This window comes from Micromys minutus (assembly GCF_963924665.1).
Source record: "Micromys minutus genome assembly, chromosome: 23".
NCBI classification, from domain to species: domain Eukaryota; kingdom Metazoa; phylum Chordata; class Mammalia; order Rodentia; family Muridae; genus Micromys; species Micromys minutus.
This window is the reverse complement of record NC_137958.1, coordinates 31,306,500-31,328,077: the sequence shown is the minus strand read 5'-3', so window position 1 is coordinate 31,328,077 and position 21,578 is coordinate 31,306,500. Positions and strand designations below refer to the sequence as shown.

General features: G+C 40.7%; 1 protein-coding gene across 3 annotated transcripts in view; it reads right to left on the bottom strand.

Annotated features, from left to right (window-relative positions):
* Window positions 1-21,578, bottom strand: part of PPP1R9A (protein phosphatase 1 regulatory subunit 9A) — a gene marked incomplete at both ends in the record, with an annotated part of 233,371 nt that overhangs the window by 27,224 nt on the left and 184,569 nt on the right. For all 3 annotated transcript variants that reach the window (XM_080936475.1, XM_080936476.1, XM_080936477.1), the window contains 4 exons: window positions 9,560-9,728; window positions 9,821-9,917; window positions 11,211-11,440; window positions 13,887-13,940. In XM_080936475.1, coding sequence (XP_080792601.1) covers window positions 9,560-9,728; window positions 9,821-9,917; window positions 11,211-11,440; window positions 13,887-13,940 — 550 coding nt within the window. The remainder of the gene's footprint in view (window positions 1-9,559; window positions 9,729-9,820; window positions 9,918-11,210; window positions 11,441-13,886; window positions 13,941-21,578) is intronic.

Below are 21,578 nucleotides of genomic sequence, written 5' to 3'. Positions count from 1 at the left end.
TCTTTTATTATAAACAATCTACCAATTCTGATAGAAAAGAGATTCTGCACAGACTAAATTCTAGGTAAATGCAAATGACATCAAATGACAACTTGGCTGGAAACTCAATTCTGTGGCTAGAACCTTAAGGCTGCACACGAGCCAGGCTTTGGGAGGAGGGAAAGATCAGTAGCTTCAGATAGAATTTAGATTTTAAGGCTTCATAGGAAGTAAAGCCTGGTCCCTTGTACAGGCATTGTTCAGTTGTGGGAAGACCTGACTATAGGTAGCACTAGAAATCCTGGAGAAATGCCTTGGTGGCACAAGCCTTTAAAATCCCAGGCAGAGCCAGGATGCTGTCTGTGATGTTCAGGACAGCTTTAGAAGAAGAAAAACAGCTAACCCAAAGTTAGGTCATAGTGACTTGCTAGCAAACTTAAAAAGATGTGGGATTTTTTTTTTTTTTTTTTTTTTTTTTTTTTTTTACTGTTTTGGTGTTTAAAGCTACTTAGAATCATTATAAAAGAAAACAAACAAACACATCACAAGCCAACAGCCAACATTCTAATGCTGTTACAGTTCCCGTATAAGAACTTATTTCCCATAGATGTTGGACATAATCACCATTCAAATTATGCAAAGTCTTTTGTATCTGGCTTAAAGAAGAACTTAGCCATAACGTGTGGTTAGTATCCTGCTGAAACAAGGCCTTGATATTGTATGTACTGATATTGGTATGTTTCTGAACTGTACACAGAAGTGAGTTTTCTGGTCCTAAATCTATAGACAGTTCTTTGTGTTTCAGTTTTTTATGTCTGTGAGTGAAGTACACCACTGTTAGATTTTTTAAGTGGAATTTTTAGGATGCCCTGCTCCAACCTGAAAAGTTGAGCAGAAATAAGAGCAACCAACAGTCGGCTACAAACCCCACAGAACCTTCCCATTCTTAGATTTTTACCACAGCCTCCCTCCTGTTCTTGTATTCCATCTTAACCATTGCATAAGAGGCAGCCTGTCTCCTAATGACCAACTCCCCCAGAGGAATCTAATGGCATTTATGGGGACACAGACTACATGCCTAAACAAAAGAAATATCTGGAAGATATCTTCCCTGTAAAGTTCTCTTAGAAAGGAAATTAACCATACTTGGGTTAAAATGATTCTTACTTTCAGAAGATCATAGTCAACCTTGTTCTACCAAAGTCAAAGAAAATTGAAAATCCAAAGCAAAGTATAACACATACCCCCCTTTTCTTTCTAAAATGAAGAGAAAAATGACCAAAAGTCCATTCTAACATAGTGATGTGTCCTGCTAAGCCAGCCTTTGGTACGCTCTGATACCAATGTCTGTCTCAATAAAGCTAGAGTTCTGGAGACTTCCATGAATTTATAAAAACAGATCAAGAAATGAGAACGAAGGAAAAGTCACTGTTCACAAGTCTTTATCTCATTTCAGTGCCCCTTCCATCGATAATGGCTCACCTCAAACAGGTTGAAACCTCACATCAACCTAGGGGCTTTGTGGCTTTGAGCAAAAGGACTACTTTTTACTTTAATTATTTGCCACAGAGATCATCAATAAATATCGATTCCTAATTCATTTGCCTTGTCCATTAAAATTTTCCATAGTGATTTACCAGAAATGTTTACTGTTTAATTAGTGAGATTCAGTCAACGTATTTGAGTAGTAAAGAAAATTAAAAACAATTTATTCAGGAAACTGACAGTTATGAAAGTTCATCAGATTATTGTATGTCCTTATGCATGACTATAAAGCAAGCTTGATTCTTCTCCGGAACCTGTCCTGCCCCACTTTTGAACGAAGCAATGAGAAGGCAATGAACAGCTATGTCATTGCCTTGCACCTAGTGTTCTTATGAGGCATTCCTTTAAAATTTTTGTTTGGTTTATTTATCTACTTACTTATCTAGGTGGGAGGGGGCACAGTGCACGTGCCTGTGTGAGTGTGCAAATAGAGGATAATTGTGGGAGTTGGCTCCCTCCTTCCATGTGTGTCCCAGAAACCAAAGTCATCTTGTCAGACCTGGCAGGAAGCACCTTTACTAGCCCAGCCATCCTGCTGAATGTTTCGTGAGACATACTAATTAAAGAAGTGTAAGGATTCCCTTTAATTTTAAAGACCATCTAATGAATGCTATCTTTAATTATGTCTTTAACCTTAGTTTAAAATTCTGGCCTCCAATAGTGAAGGTGAATGCTTAATGAACTCTCAAACTCTACAGGAAATAAAATAGATGTTACAGTAAAGGTCTGATTTGGTTTCAAACACAGAGGAGTCAGAAGAGTCACCCAATTGTTGCTCAAGAGAAAGAAGATGAAGAAGTAAAGAAACTTTTCACTTAGGAGTCCAGTGACCTTGAAAACCTTTTTATTGATTGAAATGTCTGATAATGAAGTCCTCCATTCTTCTTCCTTTTCCTATTCAGCTTATACAATTATTATTATTATTATTATTATTATTATTATTTAATCCTTTTTTATTGTCTAGCCTTCATCCCTCCCATGCCACGCCTCTGATCATCCTCTTCCCATTCCTCCTCTCCTTCCCCCACCTCGTCTCCAAGAGGATGTCCCCACCCCTCACCTCCACTCCACTAAACCTGGGGCCTCAAATCTCTTGAGGATTAGGTGCATCTTCTTTCACTGAGGCCAGTCCTCTGTTGTATTATGTTTTGGGGCCTCATATCTGCTGATGTATGCTGCCTGGTTGGTGACTCAGTGCTTGAGAGTTACCTTGCACAAAGCTCAAGTCCAAGTGGATCAAGGACCTCAACATAAAACCAGATACACTAAATCTAATTGAAGAGAAGATGGGAAAGAGCCTTATATTCACTGGCACAGGGGAAAATTTTCTAAACAGAATTCCAGTGGCTTATGCTCTAAAATCAAGAATTGATAAATGGGACCTCATGAAACTGAAAAGCTTCTGTATGGTAAAGGACATAGTCAATAGGGCAAATCGGCAGGCTACAGATTGAGAAAAAATCTTCACTAACCCCACATCTGAGAGAGAGCTAATATCCAAAATATATACAGAATTTAAGAAACTAACCTCTAAAAAACCAAACAACTTAATAAAAAAATGGGGTATAGAACTAAACATAGAATTCACAACAGAGGAAACTCGAGTGGCTGAGAAGCACTTAGAGAAATGTTTCAAGTCCTTAGTGATCAGGGAAATACAAGTGAAAAGGACTCTGAGATTCCACCACACACCAGTCAGAATGGCTAAGATCAAAAACTCAGGTGACAACTCATGTTGGCGAGGATGTGGAAGATGTGCCAGTTTGCAATCCCTCCATTTCTGGTGGGATTGCAAACTAGCACAGCCACTCTTGAAATCAATCTGGTGGTTCCTCAGAAAATTGGAAATAGATCTACCTAAAGACCCACCCAACTGTACTACTCATGGGCATATATCCAAAAAATGTCCCACCATGCCACAGTGGCACATGTTCAACTAAGTTCATAGCAGCCTCATTTGTGATAGCAAAAAGCTGGAAACAACTCAGATGACCTACAAGGGAAGAATGGATACAGAAAATATGGTTCATTTACATAACGGAGTACTATACAGCTATTAAAAATGAGGACATCATGAGTTTTGAAGGCAAATGGATGGAACTAAAAAATATCATTCTGAGTGAAATGCATGATTTGTACTCACTAACAAGTGGATATTAGCCAAAAAATTTACAGAGAGAGAGAGAGAGCGCATGTCTGTGTGCGAGTGTGTAGTGTTTTCCTCCTTTCCAGGTTCCAGTTATTTTGTTTGAAAAATATTCTTTTTTCTATTTGTTTGTTCGGTGTCTTCTGCTTTTAGACAGGTTCTTAAGTATCCCAAGATAAAATTTTAAGAAATTAATCTACTACATTTCTTGTTTAGTACTTATAATTCATAAACTCACAAAGATTAAGTTTTAAATATCAGTGGACCATAACTTGGATCCTTCCCATTATCTTCTTTTGCTTATTGCGTTTGCTTCCTCTGGAAGAGGAGAAAGGCGATAACAGTGTTTTTAACTGGGCAACTTTGAACACATTTTAAATTTCAAAGGGAATTTCTGCTTTCAGCATTTACTATTATAGGAGGTTTGATAGAAATGATTGTTAGTCTCATGGTATCAAGTTAAAGAAGTTTCTTCATAGTTCTAATTGGATACAACTTAATATAGATAGATATTATTAACTGTCCATCTTCATCTACTGAAATAATTATATTCATTTTTCTTTTAGCTAATGTGTAGAATACGCATTTTTATGTTAACCTGACTTTGTGTTCCTTGAACAGGAATAAAGCATAGTTTAAGTTATATTTCTAAATTTAGCTGGCTAATATTTAATGTGGAATATTTAACCATTCCTAGATCAACTGGGTTTTCAAGGTCTGAGTTGTGAGATCACTCTTAAGTCAACTAATTTTCTTCTGAAGTATATCTTTTAGAAAAAAATTCAAGGGGCACATTGGTTAAAAAGTGCTCAGATTTGGCTTGTCTGAAATATTTTTTCTTTATTTTGTATTTTACTCGTTTCTGTTTTCGAGACAATATTTGCTGGGTAGCTCAGGCCAGCCTCAAACGCGTGGTCCTGCAACTTCTGCTTCCTGAGAGCTGGGTTGCAGGTCCCAAGCTTCTTTCTTACTCGGAAAGGCTCTGCTTCTGACAGGTGACAGGTGGACAGCTAATTTTCCCAGGATTTTTGAAGTTATTGTCCGGATGGCTTTGTTATCCAGTTCAGCTGCTATTAGGTTTTACGACAATCTTTGTTTTTCTGTTTGTTGTTTGTTTTTAAATTTTATTTTATTTATTTTATTTTAATTTCTGCTTAGAATTAGTTATACCTTTAAACCACCTTTTCAATGTAGCAATCTTATTTTTGGAAACTACTCTACATATTATAACAGGTAAACAAAGGAACACCACATCTGAGTTCACTTTGTCATCATTGAAAAATCCCAACTGACTCTTGTGTCCATGCACCCTAAACTCTGGCTTTCCTAAACAGGGAGCTTTCCTTGCCCAGTCTAGGTCACACAGTGAGAGCCTGTCTCCAAACAAAACGATAGCGGTGAACAGCTATAAATAATTAAAAGGAGGGGAAGCTTTGTATGAGAGCCAATTCTTTGGCACAGTGGCCACTGAGTCAAGTGTGTGGAGGCAGACAGGGGTTGAGGCAATCAGCACCCTGCCGGCTCTCTGTCAGCTCCCATGTTCATTAGAAACCAGGACTTGTCTTGTTTTGCTCTGTTCTTAGGAAGCTAATACAATTCTTTGAGAGAAGGTTTACATCCGCTTCCCTCCAACACTTACCATCATTGGAGCTTGCCAATTAGAGTGCACACAAGATAGAGAACATATCGGATACACCATGCCGGAACTTCTTTTAATTAAGTCTTTGTCACGTTTCGTTGTTTTGTGATATTTCTAGAAACTTTCAGATAATAACACAGTTAAAGACAACTTTCAACCTCAGAGCTGCACAGGGATTGTTGTAAGTGCTCCCGGCAGGTCTGTGGTCCACATTACGACAGTGGTGGCTAGCAGCTGGAGTTCGGCACTTGGCCTAGTGCTTAACTCAGATGATTCTCGTAATTCTTATATCAGCACTGTGCATTTTATTCTTTCATAGTTTTTCTACTTTTATATGATCAGGTACTTCAAAAGTATACTCAGAGTATACTTAAGACAGAGTATACTGTCTTTAAGTCAGTATTTAAAGCCAGTAAACAACTCAAGGGACATACATATGTGTGTGATTCTTGGTGTGCATGTCTGTGTGTGAAGATTGGAGGTCAATGTTGACTGTCCTTCTGGACAGATTTTCTCATGGAACCCAAGCTCACTCGTTTGCCTGAAATGGCAAATGATCTCCAGGGATCTGCCTATCTCTGCTGCCTCCCACATTCTGGGGCTACCGATGAGTTTACACAGGTGATGTTTACACAGGTGATGGGGATCTCAAGTCAGGACCCCATGTTTGGGTAGCAGTTACTTTAGCCACAGAGCCATTTCCCCAACGTCAACTATGAAGAACTTTATGGAGCCCTCCTTGTTTACACTATGCAAAAGAGATGACTTGGGGTTTTCTAGCCAGGAATCTGCTCCTGTGAGGAATATGTAGCAGTAATGCCTACCCTTTGTCCGGATCTTTAGATTACTTTCCATCTCTATAGGCACCTCAGTTCCTGTTAAACCTCAAACATGGTTACAGAGGCACAATGTTACATGCCAATACTTCCTCCTTATTGGAAGCATCAATTAGGATACAAGGTCACTTTGATTTTAGGCAGTTTTCTCTGAATTCCCTCTTTGCCCGTCAAAGGTGTACATGGTGTCTTAAGTTCTACACATATCTCTCCCTTTCCTAGGTTTGCTTTCATTCATCCCACAAATTATATTTCTTGTTACACATTTGACATTTTTCTCTCTACCCAGTCACCACCTTTCCTTTTACAAGTCTGGGCCACGTAAAACATGCCTGGAAACATAGATACTCAATGTTCATATGGCTTTAAATGGGATCATACTTATTCCTGATCCCTTTCGTTGTAGTAGGTAGGTAACTCCCTCTCACCTGTCCACGGCTTTCCTTCAGTATGCGTGTAGAGCATGCATAGGCCCTCTCTATGAAATCAGACTGTAAATACGTAAAGCTGAAACAGTGTCATCATAAGAACCACGGACTATTCAGGATGAGTTTAACTTCATATTCCACAGCCCCGATGCCACAGACACCCAGGGTCTGGGGAGAAAGGTGAGGTCCAACGCAATGATAGCATAAAAACATCATAGTTTTCACAGATAGAAAATAAGATTTGACAAGTATATGGTCTAAAATAGAAGGGATGTAAGATCTGTTAAAACTCTTAATTTAAAAAAAAATTATCAAATTTGTTTTCTATAGTTAGGAAAGAATAACTATTCTCTCCATATATTAAATTAAATAATTAAATATAAATGTAAATTTAAATTAAAGTATTAAAATATATTAAATAATAAATTTTTATACTTGAGAATAGATTTTTAAAAATTTTTGATTTCATAATTAAAAGTTTATTTATTTATTTATTTAAATTAATTAATCACCATGTCACTCTGGCTGGCCTGGAACTTGCTATGTAGACTACACTGGCTTGGAACTCATAGAGATCTGCTTGCCTCTGCTCCTGGCCCCTGGGTGTTGGAATTAAAGCAGTGTGCCATACAGCTGGCCTTTTATAACACTTTAATGAAATGCCTGCGTTGGTTTAGTTTTGACAAGGAAACATACAAATTGTGTTAAAAGATAATTTAATTGAGATACATTTATGCAAGATTTGAAAACTGGATTTATTCCTCAAAAATACCCCAAGCTTCAGTATTGAGAGCCCCAAATCTACCCAATACTTGTCAAGAAGCTCTGACCTAGGACATGCGTCAGTGTGGACAAAGAATGCTTCGGGTCTTCCCTTCTGCTCACCCCCCCTCTTCTCCTCTCTCTTATTATTCATTTTCACACAGTTGATCAATGACCTACTTCAGGAACTGTCTCAAGACCCACCCATTCTTCTAATGCTCCAGAGTTGGGAAGCAGATGATTACTGGACAGCCGTAACAGGTAGCATGACAAGCTGCAGCTAACAGGTAGACACCACCGTGGCGACCGCAGTCACACAAGGTATCCAGGGTCTTCCCATCCTTACTGTGCTGTGTTGGGTCTGCAGCCCTACTCCCTAAGTCTCTGCATCTTTGGTGCTCCCTAGCAAGAGGTGCAAAAGATCAATTTAGAAAAGTGCTTTCCAGAACATTCCATCTAGCTACTCACCAAGTCACTTTGGTTTATGTGATCAGGTGATTGAATTTCAAGATTTGTCACTGGCTGTCATTGGCTGCAAAGCTAGAAGAACATGGCTTGATATGTTCTTCACATCAGCCTGTGCTGGTGGACGCCACCTCCATCACAAGCAGGGATCGCTTCCGGGAAGAATTAGTACTCTCCCCATCTCACCATGAACCAACAATGTTGCTAGGGAAACTGATAATTATGTGGCAAAATGGCGGGTGCAGAAGAAATGTAAGGTTTGATCCAAATCAGCATGCTGATAGTACATTTGTTGATCTTCTGTAGTCATATAATTTAATAAATACCATTAATTATATGTTTGACAAGACACTGATTTCCATAGTGAGAGAAATGAAAAACACCGCAAGGCTACTGGTTACTGGTCACCCCCTGTCTATACCATGGCAAGACCCTACATTTATAATGAACTACAATTAAATTTTAAACACCCAGAATGGCTTAAAAAAAAACCCCACATCGGTTTGATTTCTGATCCTTCCCTCAGACTTCAATCATATGCCTTTCTAGGTGAAAAAGCCATGGCTATAGCCAATAGCATTACTTACCCCGCCTCCCAGGAGAGCAATTACAACCACTGTATTTCACGCAATAAGGCCAAACCAGAGCAGGCAGCAACTGGGGGCACTTGAGGCACACACCTCAGTGGTGTGGCAGTGCAGTGCTTCCCTGCCAAGGGCCTTGGGGCACTACTTACAAACTATCCCCTGCTTATGGACAACCCAGCAGGAAGGCATAAACCTAGTGAATGCATTCAAACCTTAAACACAAGCTTCCTTTATAAAGAACCATTCTCAAGACTTTGCACTTCCAGTGGTTAAGGAGTTACTTCTCAAGCTAATGCTAGGATATAAACCATTGCTCACTGGAGAATAATCTCTCTGGGAACATCTCTGTGTATATGTGTGTGCATGTTTGGGTGCCAGTGTTTGCAGATGTATGCTGGGGTCAAGAGTTGACCTCATCTGTCATTCCCCAGGAAGTAATATCTTTATTTGTTTTTTAAAAAGGTTTCTTATTGAACATGAATCAATTTCCCCAGCCCAAGAAAAACTTGAATAGGAGAGAAAGATCACGATGAAAAAAAAAAAAAAAAACAGGAACAACTGAAAGAGATATGAGTTTTGCTACAAGTCATGGGAGCAAGTGTGGGCTCACTGCAATTCTACCCTTGAGGAGCATCCCTCCTTCTTTCCCAGCACTGCTCTGTAAAACGAAGAGCTCAAAAGTCCTCCACTATGTGCAGTTATGTGCACACATTCTACTACATCCGTAATGTATGGATGAACCGCTAATGATGAAGCACTCATTTCATACGGATTGTGAGTAAGAGAACAGGTAAGGGATGTATACGCATTATGGTTATGTTTGATGCCATATTTCCTCCTTTCTTGACATTAGACAAGATGGTCATGGGAACTACAGGAGGCCCCGAGATAAAAAACAGAACGAGGAGAAACGGACTGTTAATGTCTGATGCAGTTTACTAAGTGCATTTATTTATTTATGACACTTTAAAGATAACTCATGGGTTTGCCTTTATCTGGAACCTAGTCATTTACACTGAAGCATTTATGTTTGAGACTTGCAAAAATGACAGGCTCTTATTCTGGATACTCATGGAGGCACTTTGAGCTTTGGAATCTCCATGTCAGAAGATGAACCTAAGTTCCGCTTACACGGTCAGTAACAAGGATATTTTAGGTGAGGCTGGACCAACCTTGGCTCAAGCCATCCTGACAGGATGTTTGCTTGACTTCCACATTCTCCATAGTGTCTCCTTTTGAGATTTCCCCTGGAGATCTTCTCTCAAAGATGTTGTTGTTGTTGTTAACCTGGGTCCCATTTTGCTTTAGCAGTCTGAATATCTCAGCCTCCAGATCTCTAATCTAGAAAACAAAGATCCAGTCACAAATTGGATCACCCTGCACTCCTCAGGGCAGAAGTGCCTCACCACTGGTGCCTGTGAGAATCCACTCACCCGAACTTGCAGGCCTTGGACTTCTACCAGGTGAGCCTTTTCCACCTCCTCCAGCTTCTTTCTTTCTACTTCCTGTCTCTTAATGAAATCGAGCTCTCTACAAAAGAACATAAGAGGCTTAATTGTAGAAAACTTCCAATAAGTGCGGAAATGTGAAAACTGTCTCAGAAGCACTCAAGTACGCTGCGGAATAAACACTTGAGAGCTGTTTAAATAAATGAAACTCAAATATGGTTAGTGGGAAAGTTTATGGCAACAGACAAAAAGACAACTTTAATGATTTAATCACAATACGGAAAGTGTTTTGATTTTCCTCAACATGCTGTTCACCTAGAGTGTCTGATCAGGAACATGCACGCTTATGGCACAGGGATGGCTGTGTGGGGAACTTAATGGTGACAGCTTCCTGTCAGCAGAAATGGTTCTGTATTTCCAACACATGGAAACAGATGAAAGTAGACAGTTGGGTCTGAAGAGTTGCTTGCAGCTGGAAACTGGTAGACGAACATAGGGACAACTGTCACAGCTCCACAGGTAACAGAGAAGGGGACACTCCTCCATTCTGAAAGCAAATATGGTCATTTTTTTTTATAGCTAGAAACAGTGCCATTAGCAAAGAAAAGCTGCAGTGGCAATGTACTGAGTTCTTAGTAACAAAGAACACCATCATCTTTCTAATTTCTTACAGCTCTTTGTTTCAACTATTACAATATTTCCTCTAAGACAGGAAAGACACAAGATGAATGACCCACATACCTAGCTTCTGAGGCTGGTCACAGAAAGCCACAGAGGTGCTGGAGTTTGGTCTAGTGGGTCTGGAGTAACTCACGAAATTCCCTCAAGGCTTAGGAGGAGGAGGGGAGGAAGGTACGTAGCTCAGAAAAGAGCTGCTGAAATTTCACAGCAGGGTGTGGCCTGCCTTAGAGCAGTGACCTGGGTGCCCCTCACCTCCAAGAGCAGTACTGAGAAATGCAGGGAATGGGGAGGTCTTGCAGGTCAGTGCTCACACTCCTGTAGAGGCAGGGTCTGTGGTTACTGGTTTTAAGAACACAGAGGCCCATCCAGACCTCGATTGCCCCTCTGCATGTAGCAGCCGAGCATTCTGCACAACTTCAGCCGAGCTCCTGGCTTCTACGTCATAGAGATGCTTTCCAAAAGAACCAACAAGCCACAGTGTTTTGATGGCTACTATCAGAAACTGAGGCAGAGTCAAATGACAACACAGAAAATGTTCCCACGAGCAAAAGTTACTCCCTTAGTCCGTGATGCTGTGGTCTGAAAGGGCCAGCCCAGCCTCTCCTTCCTGCTCCCTAACTAGTGTAAGCACAGTGGGACAAGCCTTCTCCTCACACTCTGTGTGCGGTCATGCGGGTCGTTAGAGAACGCTTACTTCTGCTGAAAATCCTTGATCAGCTTCTTCGCTTTGTTGTATTTCTTTTCCAGGGCCTGATACTGGCTTTGGGTTTCTTTGAGGTGCTCATTCACTGTGTGACATAGTGTCTGCGCCTCGATCCAGTAGCTCTCCAACTTTAGCATCCTCTCTTTATTCTCTTCTATGTTCTGCTGCAGTTGGTTCTTTTCCAGTTCCCACCTCACTTTCTCATTTTCTGCCGCCTGCAGCTGGAGGAAACAAAAGTCAAGGCAAAAACAATTAGGCTCTGCCTATAGCGCCAGCTCTCCAAGCTACAGCTTGTCTCAGATAAAATCCTATTGTTATGTAAGTCAGCCATCCAAACAGTACGGGAGAGAGGAGCAGCCTTGCTTTCCACATCCATAGAGGATGAAACTCGAGGCTTGAAAAGGGGAACCGACTTGCTCAAGGTACCCATCAGATAAACGGACAAACACAAATCTGACTCGAACTCCCATGAACTTTCTTTGATACCAAGCAGTCTGAAACACTGTAAGCAGGAAAAGGTGTCTAGCGCCTCACTGGTTAGACCCATGAAATGTCAACACACTTCGTTTGAAAGCATGTTAAATAAAGTGTAGGGCAGTAAGTTGGAGATTAACTAAAAAGGGAATGGGGGTGGGGAAGAAGCGTGGAGCAGACACAAATGCAGTAATGGTTAGGAAGGGACTTAACCTTTGGATTGTTTTCCTAACACGTGGGCACGAGATTCAGGTTTCTAAAAGTCTAAGTTACCACCCACGAAAGGCAGCTGTGTACTCATAGCATCCTTGCAACACCTCCTGGGCATCGCAGCCATTGGATAAGAGTCAGCTTCTTTTACTGTGCTTTTAACCCTTTGGAGGATGTTCTTAGGCTTTTGATTTCAATTGATATGAACACCGGCTGTCACTCAATATATTGCAGAGAGTGTTATACATGTCTAGATCTCTATAAAGCTTAATTTATATTCTGTATAAAAGCAGGGGGGAAATAAAGGTATAAATGGTTGTCCAATTAATTTAAAATCCCTCCAATGGATCAGAAACACAGCTTTGTGTAGATTTTGTCTCTGGAAATTCTTAAAAACATAGAGTACAGTTTTTCTGAGTCTCTTAGTTAAATTTGAGTCCAGGAAGGAGGAAACTAGTCCAGCATTGCTCTTGATACAGAAATCTAAAACTGAGCTTCAGATTAAGGTATAAAGGGTACAGACCACAAGCACCTACCCTTCATACTGCTACTATGCCTACCTTCTCTACTTCAAAGTTATTGATGTTCAAAAGCACACTGCGAGTTTATATTCCATTGTCAAATGGAGAAACACAGTCATACAAATATACACATTTATGTATCACAAGAATAGTTTTGTAAATTTTTTTTACTAAATACATGTGGACCAAAGGTTACAAAGCAAAAAATTAGCCCCAAACACTGAAATGAGGAAATCTATTTTAACATAGATAATAATCCCACTAAAGTATTTTTCAAGTGTATCACATACCAATCTAGGAAGAAAAATATATAAATAGTAATTTGTAGTCTTTTTAGAACTAAATCTTCATGAAAGCATTTATAAACACAGAGGTCCCTTTCCCTATTTGTAACCAACAGTCTATAAGATCTGCTTTCTAAAGTCAAGAAACAGTTTTCAGATAAGAAGGACTTGGTTTTTTTACTGCATCTTTAATTAAGTACGTTTTGTATCAGTTGTTTATGTACCAGCCCTGGTAGCTTACAACTTAAAACTCACAGTGCCCCTGACACCAGGAAAGATGTCTAAACATGTTTTGACTAAAGACCTTCAGAGCATTAGTCAGGAATGCTATTTAACCAAAGTAGCCAAGTAAACTTGTCTTCATTTAAATCACGTGGAAAATCCAAAGCAAGTATTCACTGTAAATCAGAAAACAGATCACTCGTGGTAAGGAATAATTATATCTTAATACCCAAAAAATCATGGAAGCAATACACAATCATTTGAAAATAACTGAAGATATTTTTAAGTCTCTGAAAATATACATTTGATAGAACTGAACAACAATAGTTAGAACTTGTACAAAAATTTTACAGTTTACTTTGATCTCTCACTATTTCATAGAGATTGAAAAATATATTCTTTTATTAATCCTTTCTCTTCAACAAATTTAAATAAATTTAGTATATTTCAAGATTACCAGTAGCACCTGAATCTAAATGGATTACACAATGCATAGAGTGAACTTATAACCTTTACTTCTTAGACATGGGAATTTTTTTTTTCTAAAAAGAAATTAATGTTCCACATTACAACAAATACATTGCTTCCAGTAAATCAGCTGAAATTATTAAAAGGTAAATGACATAAAGATTTGATATACCAGCTTGTACTTAAGAAATTAGTACACAGTTCAGATGCTTGAGCCATTAAAAATATTATTTTTGAAGAAATTTCAGAGAGAATAAATATTACAAATTTATTTAAAATATCAAGTGCCCTGTGGCCTTCTCTAGGTTGTGTGCACGTGACCTTGATCTCAAGGCAGGTCTGTCTATGTCCTTAATGTTGGAAATAAACCTCTCATGTAATTATGCTCTCAAATGCATGGGAGCAAATCCATTACTCCCAGGCTTCAAATTCCTCAGAGTATCTGAAGTTTAAAGAGTACAATTCAAACACCACGGAGCGGTGCTTACCTTGGTCTTCAATTTTTGAATCTCTGCTTCTGTAACTGCATGTTTGATTTGCAACTGAAAATTGAAAAGAAAAACATCTCAACTAAGAGTGTTTCTATATTTTTAAAGACTCAGCAGCAAGAAGAATATTTTATGACACAATAATAAATAATAATAATAATTAAACAAGCCTAAGAACCTGCTGCATTGAAGCAGGTTGTAAATTACAATGTCTAGAATGTAAAATGACTCAGTGGGTGCAAACTAATTAAACACAGGGTTTATGACTCACGATCCCTAATATCCGATTAAGTTACCATTTTAATTGCTAAGGGGCCAAAGAAAAGAAAACTCATTTCTTGGCCTCTGCAGTTCTTCCTTTATGATCTGAGCGTCCAGGAGCTGTTTCCTTGCTGAGGCTCACCCACAGAATGGCTTGAGCCAGCCAGTCAACAGGCCTGGTACAGTGTGAAGATTCAGTTCCACATCGTGCAGAAAGGTGGCGCTGTGGCTCTGTGAGTCTCTCCCACATTCCGCAGAGGGGCTCTGCTGCAGAGAAAGGAGGGGCGCAGCGGCACAGAAATCTCCGTTTGTTTTCCTTATGTTCCTTTCTAGTCGCAGGAAAGGTACAGATTCAAATTTCTGCCTTCCAAAAGATCTACCTGTATAAAGGCTCTAACCCCCCAAAGCATTTTCATTACAACACAATAGTTGTCTTTGCCTTTTGTTTGCTTTACTCGTCCGCCCCGCCTCCCCCGTTTCCCTTCTTGGGGTCTTCAATGCCTCATTCATTTCTTTAAGGGCTAAACGCCCTTGAATTTAAGGAAAACAGTTTACAGCTTCACAATTTGTTCTCTGGATGTTTTTGATGGAAAAGATGTTTTTGAAATTCCCAAGTCTCCTGGGTTTATAGGTCCAAGCATGAATCAGCCCACTGGAGGGTCTGGGGAGGGAGACCCTCTGCAGACCAGCTCACCAACACTTTCTGCCAGGCAGCTGAGCCCAGACACTAAGTGTGGCTTATGGCACCCTGTCTTTTTTGGTTATATTGTAGCCCTAGTTGGTTTGCCACAAAGTCACTGAAGACCACCATCTCTCCCTTTCCCCCCTTTTATGTCCACATTGCTTTGGAGTTGGGACTGTACAGAGTCTGGCTTTCTCGATTTCATGCCATTATCTTAGCGGTCTGTCTCACTCAGACACCATTAGCAGATACCCAAAGCCTGAGTGTGCCAGGCGAGGCAGCTAAGCCAAGCTTTCTCAGTGAAAATACTGGCACAGGTCTTTTATGCACACCAGAATGCCTGGACTATACACATCTTCCGGGTCCCTACAATGCTGCCCCCCAGGCTCAGTACCTAGAGCACCCTCTCACTATAAACCCCCAGTGAGGACAATGGCCCAGGATCTTCACACTCCCACTAAAACTGAGCAGAGCCGAACCCTGTCTAATCGGACAACAAGTCAACATTAGAACTGGATTAGAACTTGGGTATCCAGGTTCGGCTCTTGCAGAATTTCTCTTTAAAAAAATAAAGATGAACTTTATACACATCTATTGAGGAGGGGCTCTAGGCAAGATGCTGTGAAGATAATAAGTCCTCTCTCAAATACAGCCATGCTAACCTGCCAGTTAAGAATAAAGCCACGGAAAGCCATAAGTGCTCAGTACAAACTCCTTAATCTACAACATGGAGATGAATATCCACTACTAACAAAAATATCTACTCCTTGTTGTTTAAAACACACTGATCTGAGAAGCTAGCCTGCTCAAATTCATCCAGTTTGCTGTGTGCATGTGATTGACAGGCAGTAGGAATATCTTGAATGTAAAATGCACTTCTTCGTGGTGTATGACCATTGCTTGCAATTCTGACAGCAGAGGCAGAAGGATTGCTCCAAGCTCATGACCAGTCTGATCTACCTAGTCAGTTCTGGGTCAGTTAAAGCTCCACAAGAGCACTCAGAAAAATGAAACTAAGTTTTAAGTAGTCTACAAAGCCACAGTAGACATAAAAACACACCTGGCTCTATCCAAAGGGCGGTTCTACCGTAGGCCCTGGGCTACAGGCAGGTGCCAGACGCCATTTTCTTGGTGCTGAACCTGAGCAGAGTGAAGGCATATGGCCTCCCTATTCCTGGGGCTCTAGGCTTCTTTGGTCACACCACCCCGTGATCTCTGTCAGCTGCTTGTCTGTGTCTCAGTTTCCAGAACGAAAACCAAGAGGGTGGGACAGGAGGAGCTGCCAGAGTTGCCCACGTACTCCATTGGGAGGTACTGAAAAAGTGACCCAGGCATATTTACTGTGGTCAGAGTCTGGAAATTCGTGCCACAGATACTAACTCAACCCATCGCAGGCATCTTTTTCTAATGGCTGGACGTACTAAGTAAGTTCCCTGACCCATGGTCAAACCTATCACAAGCAAGCATCTTCTCTTTCCGGCTGTACACCTTTAGGTGAGTACCGTGAGCTGTGGACAAACCTGAGGAGAAATCTGAGATAGCCCACAAGGGTCTCTGGTTAGCCTGATGTTCTTCTCTCAAATGGATAGGAGAAGGGGGCTGAACTCCTTAGCAATGAACTGGCAAGAGCTTGTAACATTAGGGATGCCACCTAATCCTTCAGAGACAGGGACATGGAATGGAGTGTGCAAATTTGGACATCAGTCAGAAGATAATAACAGAGCTAGTGTAAGGTTGACACAAGGCCTGAGATTACAGATATGTGATTACTGTAATCCTGGGTTCAATGTACATTTCAATGACTTTTTACATATCCATCACTATTAATAGAAAAAGCATAAGGACATACAATATAAACGTTGTCAGCTTACACAGTAAAACACAGTACACAAGTCTTTAAATTTAAGAGTGAATAGTTGCCAAGGTCAGTTTGTAGAAGTTACAACCAACTCATAGTTCTGCTAATGTGGAAGTTTTTACGTTGGTAGAAGCCTGAATGTTTTCCTTCAGCCCCCTGTATGACTGCAAATGGGGTGGGAGTGAGGTGAGCAGGTCCTGTTCATGCCAGTCCTCAGGTGACAGAGAGACTCAGCGACGTCACACGTCCTGCAGCATGCCCTGGGATAACAAGGTGAAGGAGGAACAACCCCGGGCCTGACTTCCCAACTCCCGTTCTTTCTGCACTTCAGCTTGTCTAGCAGAAAGTGTGTCTCTGGCTGCTAATATTTCTCATTCAGTTCGTATAAAATCCTGAGGCGCATGTGACAATCACTACATGGATGAGAAATCATGACTGACTATCCAGGCTCTGGGAATCCTGACACAGAATGTAAACCTGTACACTACCAGCATCTGGATATATTAATAAGACCCAGGGAGCTAAGGAGATGGCTCCGTAGCTAAAGTGCTCGTTATGCAAGTAAGAGGCCCTGGGTGGGGAACCCCAGAATTTGTCTAAAAGACCAAGAGTGGTATGTGCATGTGACCTAGCACTGAGTGGGGTAGAAACTGGAAGCTACTGGGGTTCACAGGTCAGTCAGCCCAGCCCAGGCTGTAAGCCCCAGATTCAGTGAGAACCCCTGTTTCAAACAATAAGGTAGAGAGCCATAGAGGGGGGGGGCACCCATTGTGAACCTCACACCTCCATACAGGGCATAAGTGCTACCTCCCTCAACACACACATACATACAGAAAAGAAACATAAAAATAGGAAAGAAATGTAGAATATGTTCATTATTAAACTTGTATTTAGTTAATTACACCAGGTGCTGGGTATCTAGTTACTGAAGCCACAGGAACATGGTAGAGTTCACCTTTAAAATACAGGTACTTATTACTTTCAGAGCCCAAGGTCATGGACGAAGAGGACTTGCCCCTGGTTGGCTTCATACGCCCTTTTCTTCTCTAACTAGGCCAGAGACTCTTGGTCCTTGCCATCTTTTGTATCCAAAGTAGCCAAGACTGGCTGGAGACACTTGCTTCCTAGGAAAGAACGATGTGCTTTACCAGGTAATGGGGGAACATGGTAAACACAGCATAATTAGTTGAAGGCTGAGTGTGCCCTTCGCTGACAGAACAAGCTTCCTCATCTTCCCTGCCAACTGTAACCTCTCAGTATCTCCCCTGGGATTTCACCAGAGACCAATGCACAGTTCTGCGTTTGTAAGCAGGAGGTCTTACTTTACACTTGGTAGCTGGACCGCTGTGTGTGAGCTCTGTTTATCACTTCCAGTAAGATGACCACGGAGCTCCTACAACTGTTATCGGAACCAGAATGTCTATATATGACTACCAGAAAGGGGCTGGCAGAAACCTAGTCAGCATCAACTGCAGCCCTCCACTAAGCCTGTGCAGGCATGGGAAAGGATTTTTGAAGTGAAGAATATTATCTTTGTAGGAGAATTTTAAGAACTGTTTTAGAACCAGACATTTTCTAATCAGATAAGAACAACATTATCTGTTCTCACTGCACCAGGGCAGCAAGGCCTGGTATTTGCAAAGCTCTGAGAGATGGTTTCCACGCTGTGTAGACTATTTACTATCCTTATGCACTGGACTGAGGCCTGCTTCGATCGCAGGGAGGTGGTCCCCACAGAAGGAGCTGGAGGTGTCTTTGAAGACATCTGACACTATTAAAATGTAATGGTGGCAAATTTTTGCCATTTTTTTGTTCAAGCTTCATAGATGGAGGTTTTTTTTTTTTTAATATTAACAAAAATGGGTTTTATTTTCAGGGAGCTACTTATGCAAAATAAGCTGGAATTTGCTAGTGGAGTGGTAACTTAATGTGGCCGGAAGGTCCCCACCAAGAGTAGTGAACAAAGTGCGGGACGAGTCTCTAGCGAGGCCACGTGAACTGATTCTCGGTTAATGAGGAACGTGCTGGTTACATCTCACAGCCTGTGATTACAGCTCCCTTAAAAATAAATATCTGTTTACTACTAAGAAGGTAACAGCTCCGAACTCCCCCTTGTTAGTGAAACTTCATATAGATGGCTATATTTATTCTCCAGGGCATTTATAACTTTTCTAGTTTATTTTTCACAGATTTAAATAACACGTTTTTTAGACTTCGGCTTTCCCTAACAGCGAGAGCAGATTTGTTTTCTCCGGCACTAGCAGTCCTGGCTCCCAAGGCTGTGGTGGGGATACCTCACCCCTTTGAAGAGAGGATCCGCTCTGACTAAGCCTCCCTTCTCTCTACTTTTCACCCAGGAAGACAGTCAGAACAACTTCCAATCCAAAGGGCAGAAACTAAAAAACAAAACAAACACAAAGCCCAACAAACAAACAAACAGAAAACCACACTGTACTCAGGGACAGGAACTCAGCCTATTTAGTGGCTTGGAAGATGTTTCGGTGGGTGAGAGAATTTATTGCTAGCCTGTAAGGACTTGAGTCTGGGTCACCAGCACCCACAAAAAAAAAAAAAAAAAACAAAAAAAAAACAAAAAAAAAACTGAGCATGGCCTGCTAGGGCTTCCTGGGGCCCTAGTGCTGTGGGGGAGGAGGACAAGAGACAGGATCCTTGGGGTGTGCTGCTTGCTGGTCCAGCTTCAGGTTTACTGAGAGACCCTATCTCAAGGGAGTGGGGGAGTGTGGGTGACAGAGCAGAACACTGGACATTTTCTGACGTGTAAGCATGTGCATCTGTGCATACATATGTGCATACAGCACACATACACTCACACACAAGTACACTGAATCCAAACAAACACTGCTCTAATAAAAGAGGGACAAAGCAGTCTATCTCAACCTAAAGTGACATTTGAAATAAAGTTTGTGAGCATGAGCAGGGGAGGTGGACCAGGTCGTGAGCTCCAGGCTTCATGTGATGGCAGGACACATTCCAGCACCGCCCCTAGCTGCTGGAGAACCGGTCCATCCACTGCTAAAGGTGATGGTTTCTACTATTTTTCCCAGAAACTGAGACCTCAGGGCAGCTCCCGCTCACCTCCCTGGTATCTCACACTTACTCAGAGGCAGCTGTCAGAGCCAGGAAGAAGGCAGGAAGGAGAGTGCCTATCTGTTTTACACATGGGGCCATAAAACTCAGAGAGCTCCATTGCTCAGAATGCGCAGCGTGCTCTGCTTTCTCCTCACCGTTCTTGGAATGAAACAGGGAGCTTTGGATTTGTAGCTACAGACTACCCACTTGCTGAAATTACAGCTCTCACTTTGAGACTCAAAGTACTGAAAACAAAATGAGCAGAGCCCTGTGTCCACGGGTGACGTTATCATCTTACAGTTACTCTTGGAGACAGTGGGGTAAGAGAAAGTATAGACGAACAAGCAAAACATGGAGAAGAGAAAGCTGAAGATTTCACAAGACAGCAGAGCGCACGTTGAGGGGTACAGGGCACGTGGCACCCGAAGATAAGGGCAAAAACAAAACCACCAAAAATTAGTAAATACTGGTGATGGTTTTTAGGAAATTAAGGAAAAACACAAAATTAAACAAAACACACACACCCAAACCCCACTGAAACAGAGGTTTGTGATGGACTAGAGTGGGAATAAGGAATGCAAGTTTAAAACAGAGCACTGGCTCCTCCTTCGAGTACGTGGGGAGGGGGTATTACAAAGGAAGCCCACCACACAGAAACTGTGGCAAACAGTTGGCTACAGCCTGAAGAGAAGTTCCTGACTCCAGGCTGATGTCAGACCTTTAAGAAATATCTACGCTTAAAACAATGAAGCTAACCATGCGGTATTTTCAGAAAGAAGAATTATAAACAAAATGTCAAGCCACATCAATTATAATGCTGTCATGATAATTAGAATATCGTTCTTGGTATGAAAAGCTCACAAACACTATATCTGCCATAAACACCTAATAGGTTATTCAGAGATAATCTGAGAAGTTAAAAAAATTTTGAAGGATAGGAAATAATGCTTTTAAAGGAAAAACAAAATAATACAGTATTTGCAAGTATATTATAGATGTCTTAAAATTATAACAAATTTTAATATTAATCCTTTTTAGAACTCAAGGGTTTATCAAACATCTTCATACAGAGAATGCAAATGGTATTTTTTCAAGTTTTAAAATTATGTAAAGAGAATGCATTCTAAAGACAGTCTGAGTAACATCTAACAGATATACAAGAAACACAAACATAAGATGAACATAGTAATAAATACTCAATAATTTTACAAGTTCAGTTGATGAGATTTTCTTAGTAAGAGATACAGAGTCTCACATCAGGTATATTTAAATCTAGTAAATACTACAATAAACATGATTGTCAAATATTAACATCAAATTATAACCTAAAAGTGAAAGGAAGTCATTGATATATTTCATGTGCTTTCAACATACCATCGAAGTGGACACAAAATAATATGGCGGCATAAATGTTCCACTTAATAGATTCAAGAAAAATTTATAAAGACCCAGAGCCCTTTAAATATAGCAAGCTAATCACAAATATCCACACTAACCTACAACAAAAACATCATTTTCAAAGAAATCAGTTGAAAATTTAGTATCTGACCACAATGTAATAAAATTTTTAAAAAAAGTCACAGATTCAAAAGTAGTGCCTCAGATACTAAAGTCAAAATAAAAATGAAACCGGGAAAGTGGAAATTACAGATTGTTTCCAAGGTGAGGTCAGGAAGACTTCTAATAAGTTGGGGCCAGGTTAAAGGCACAGCACCAAACAGATCTGGGTCTACGGCTACCATTACAGCCAGAAGTATGGCAATAAATTAGCCCGAGGTACAAGAAGCTGCCATATGAACAA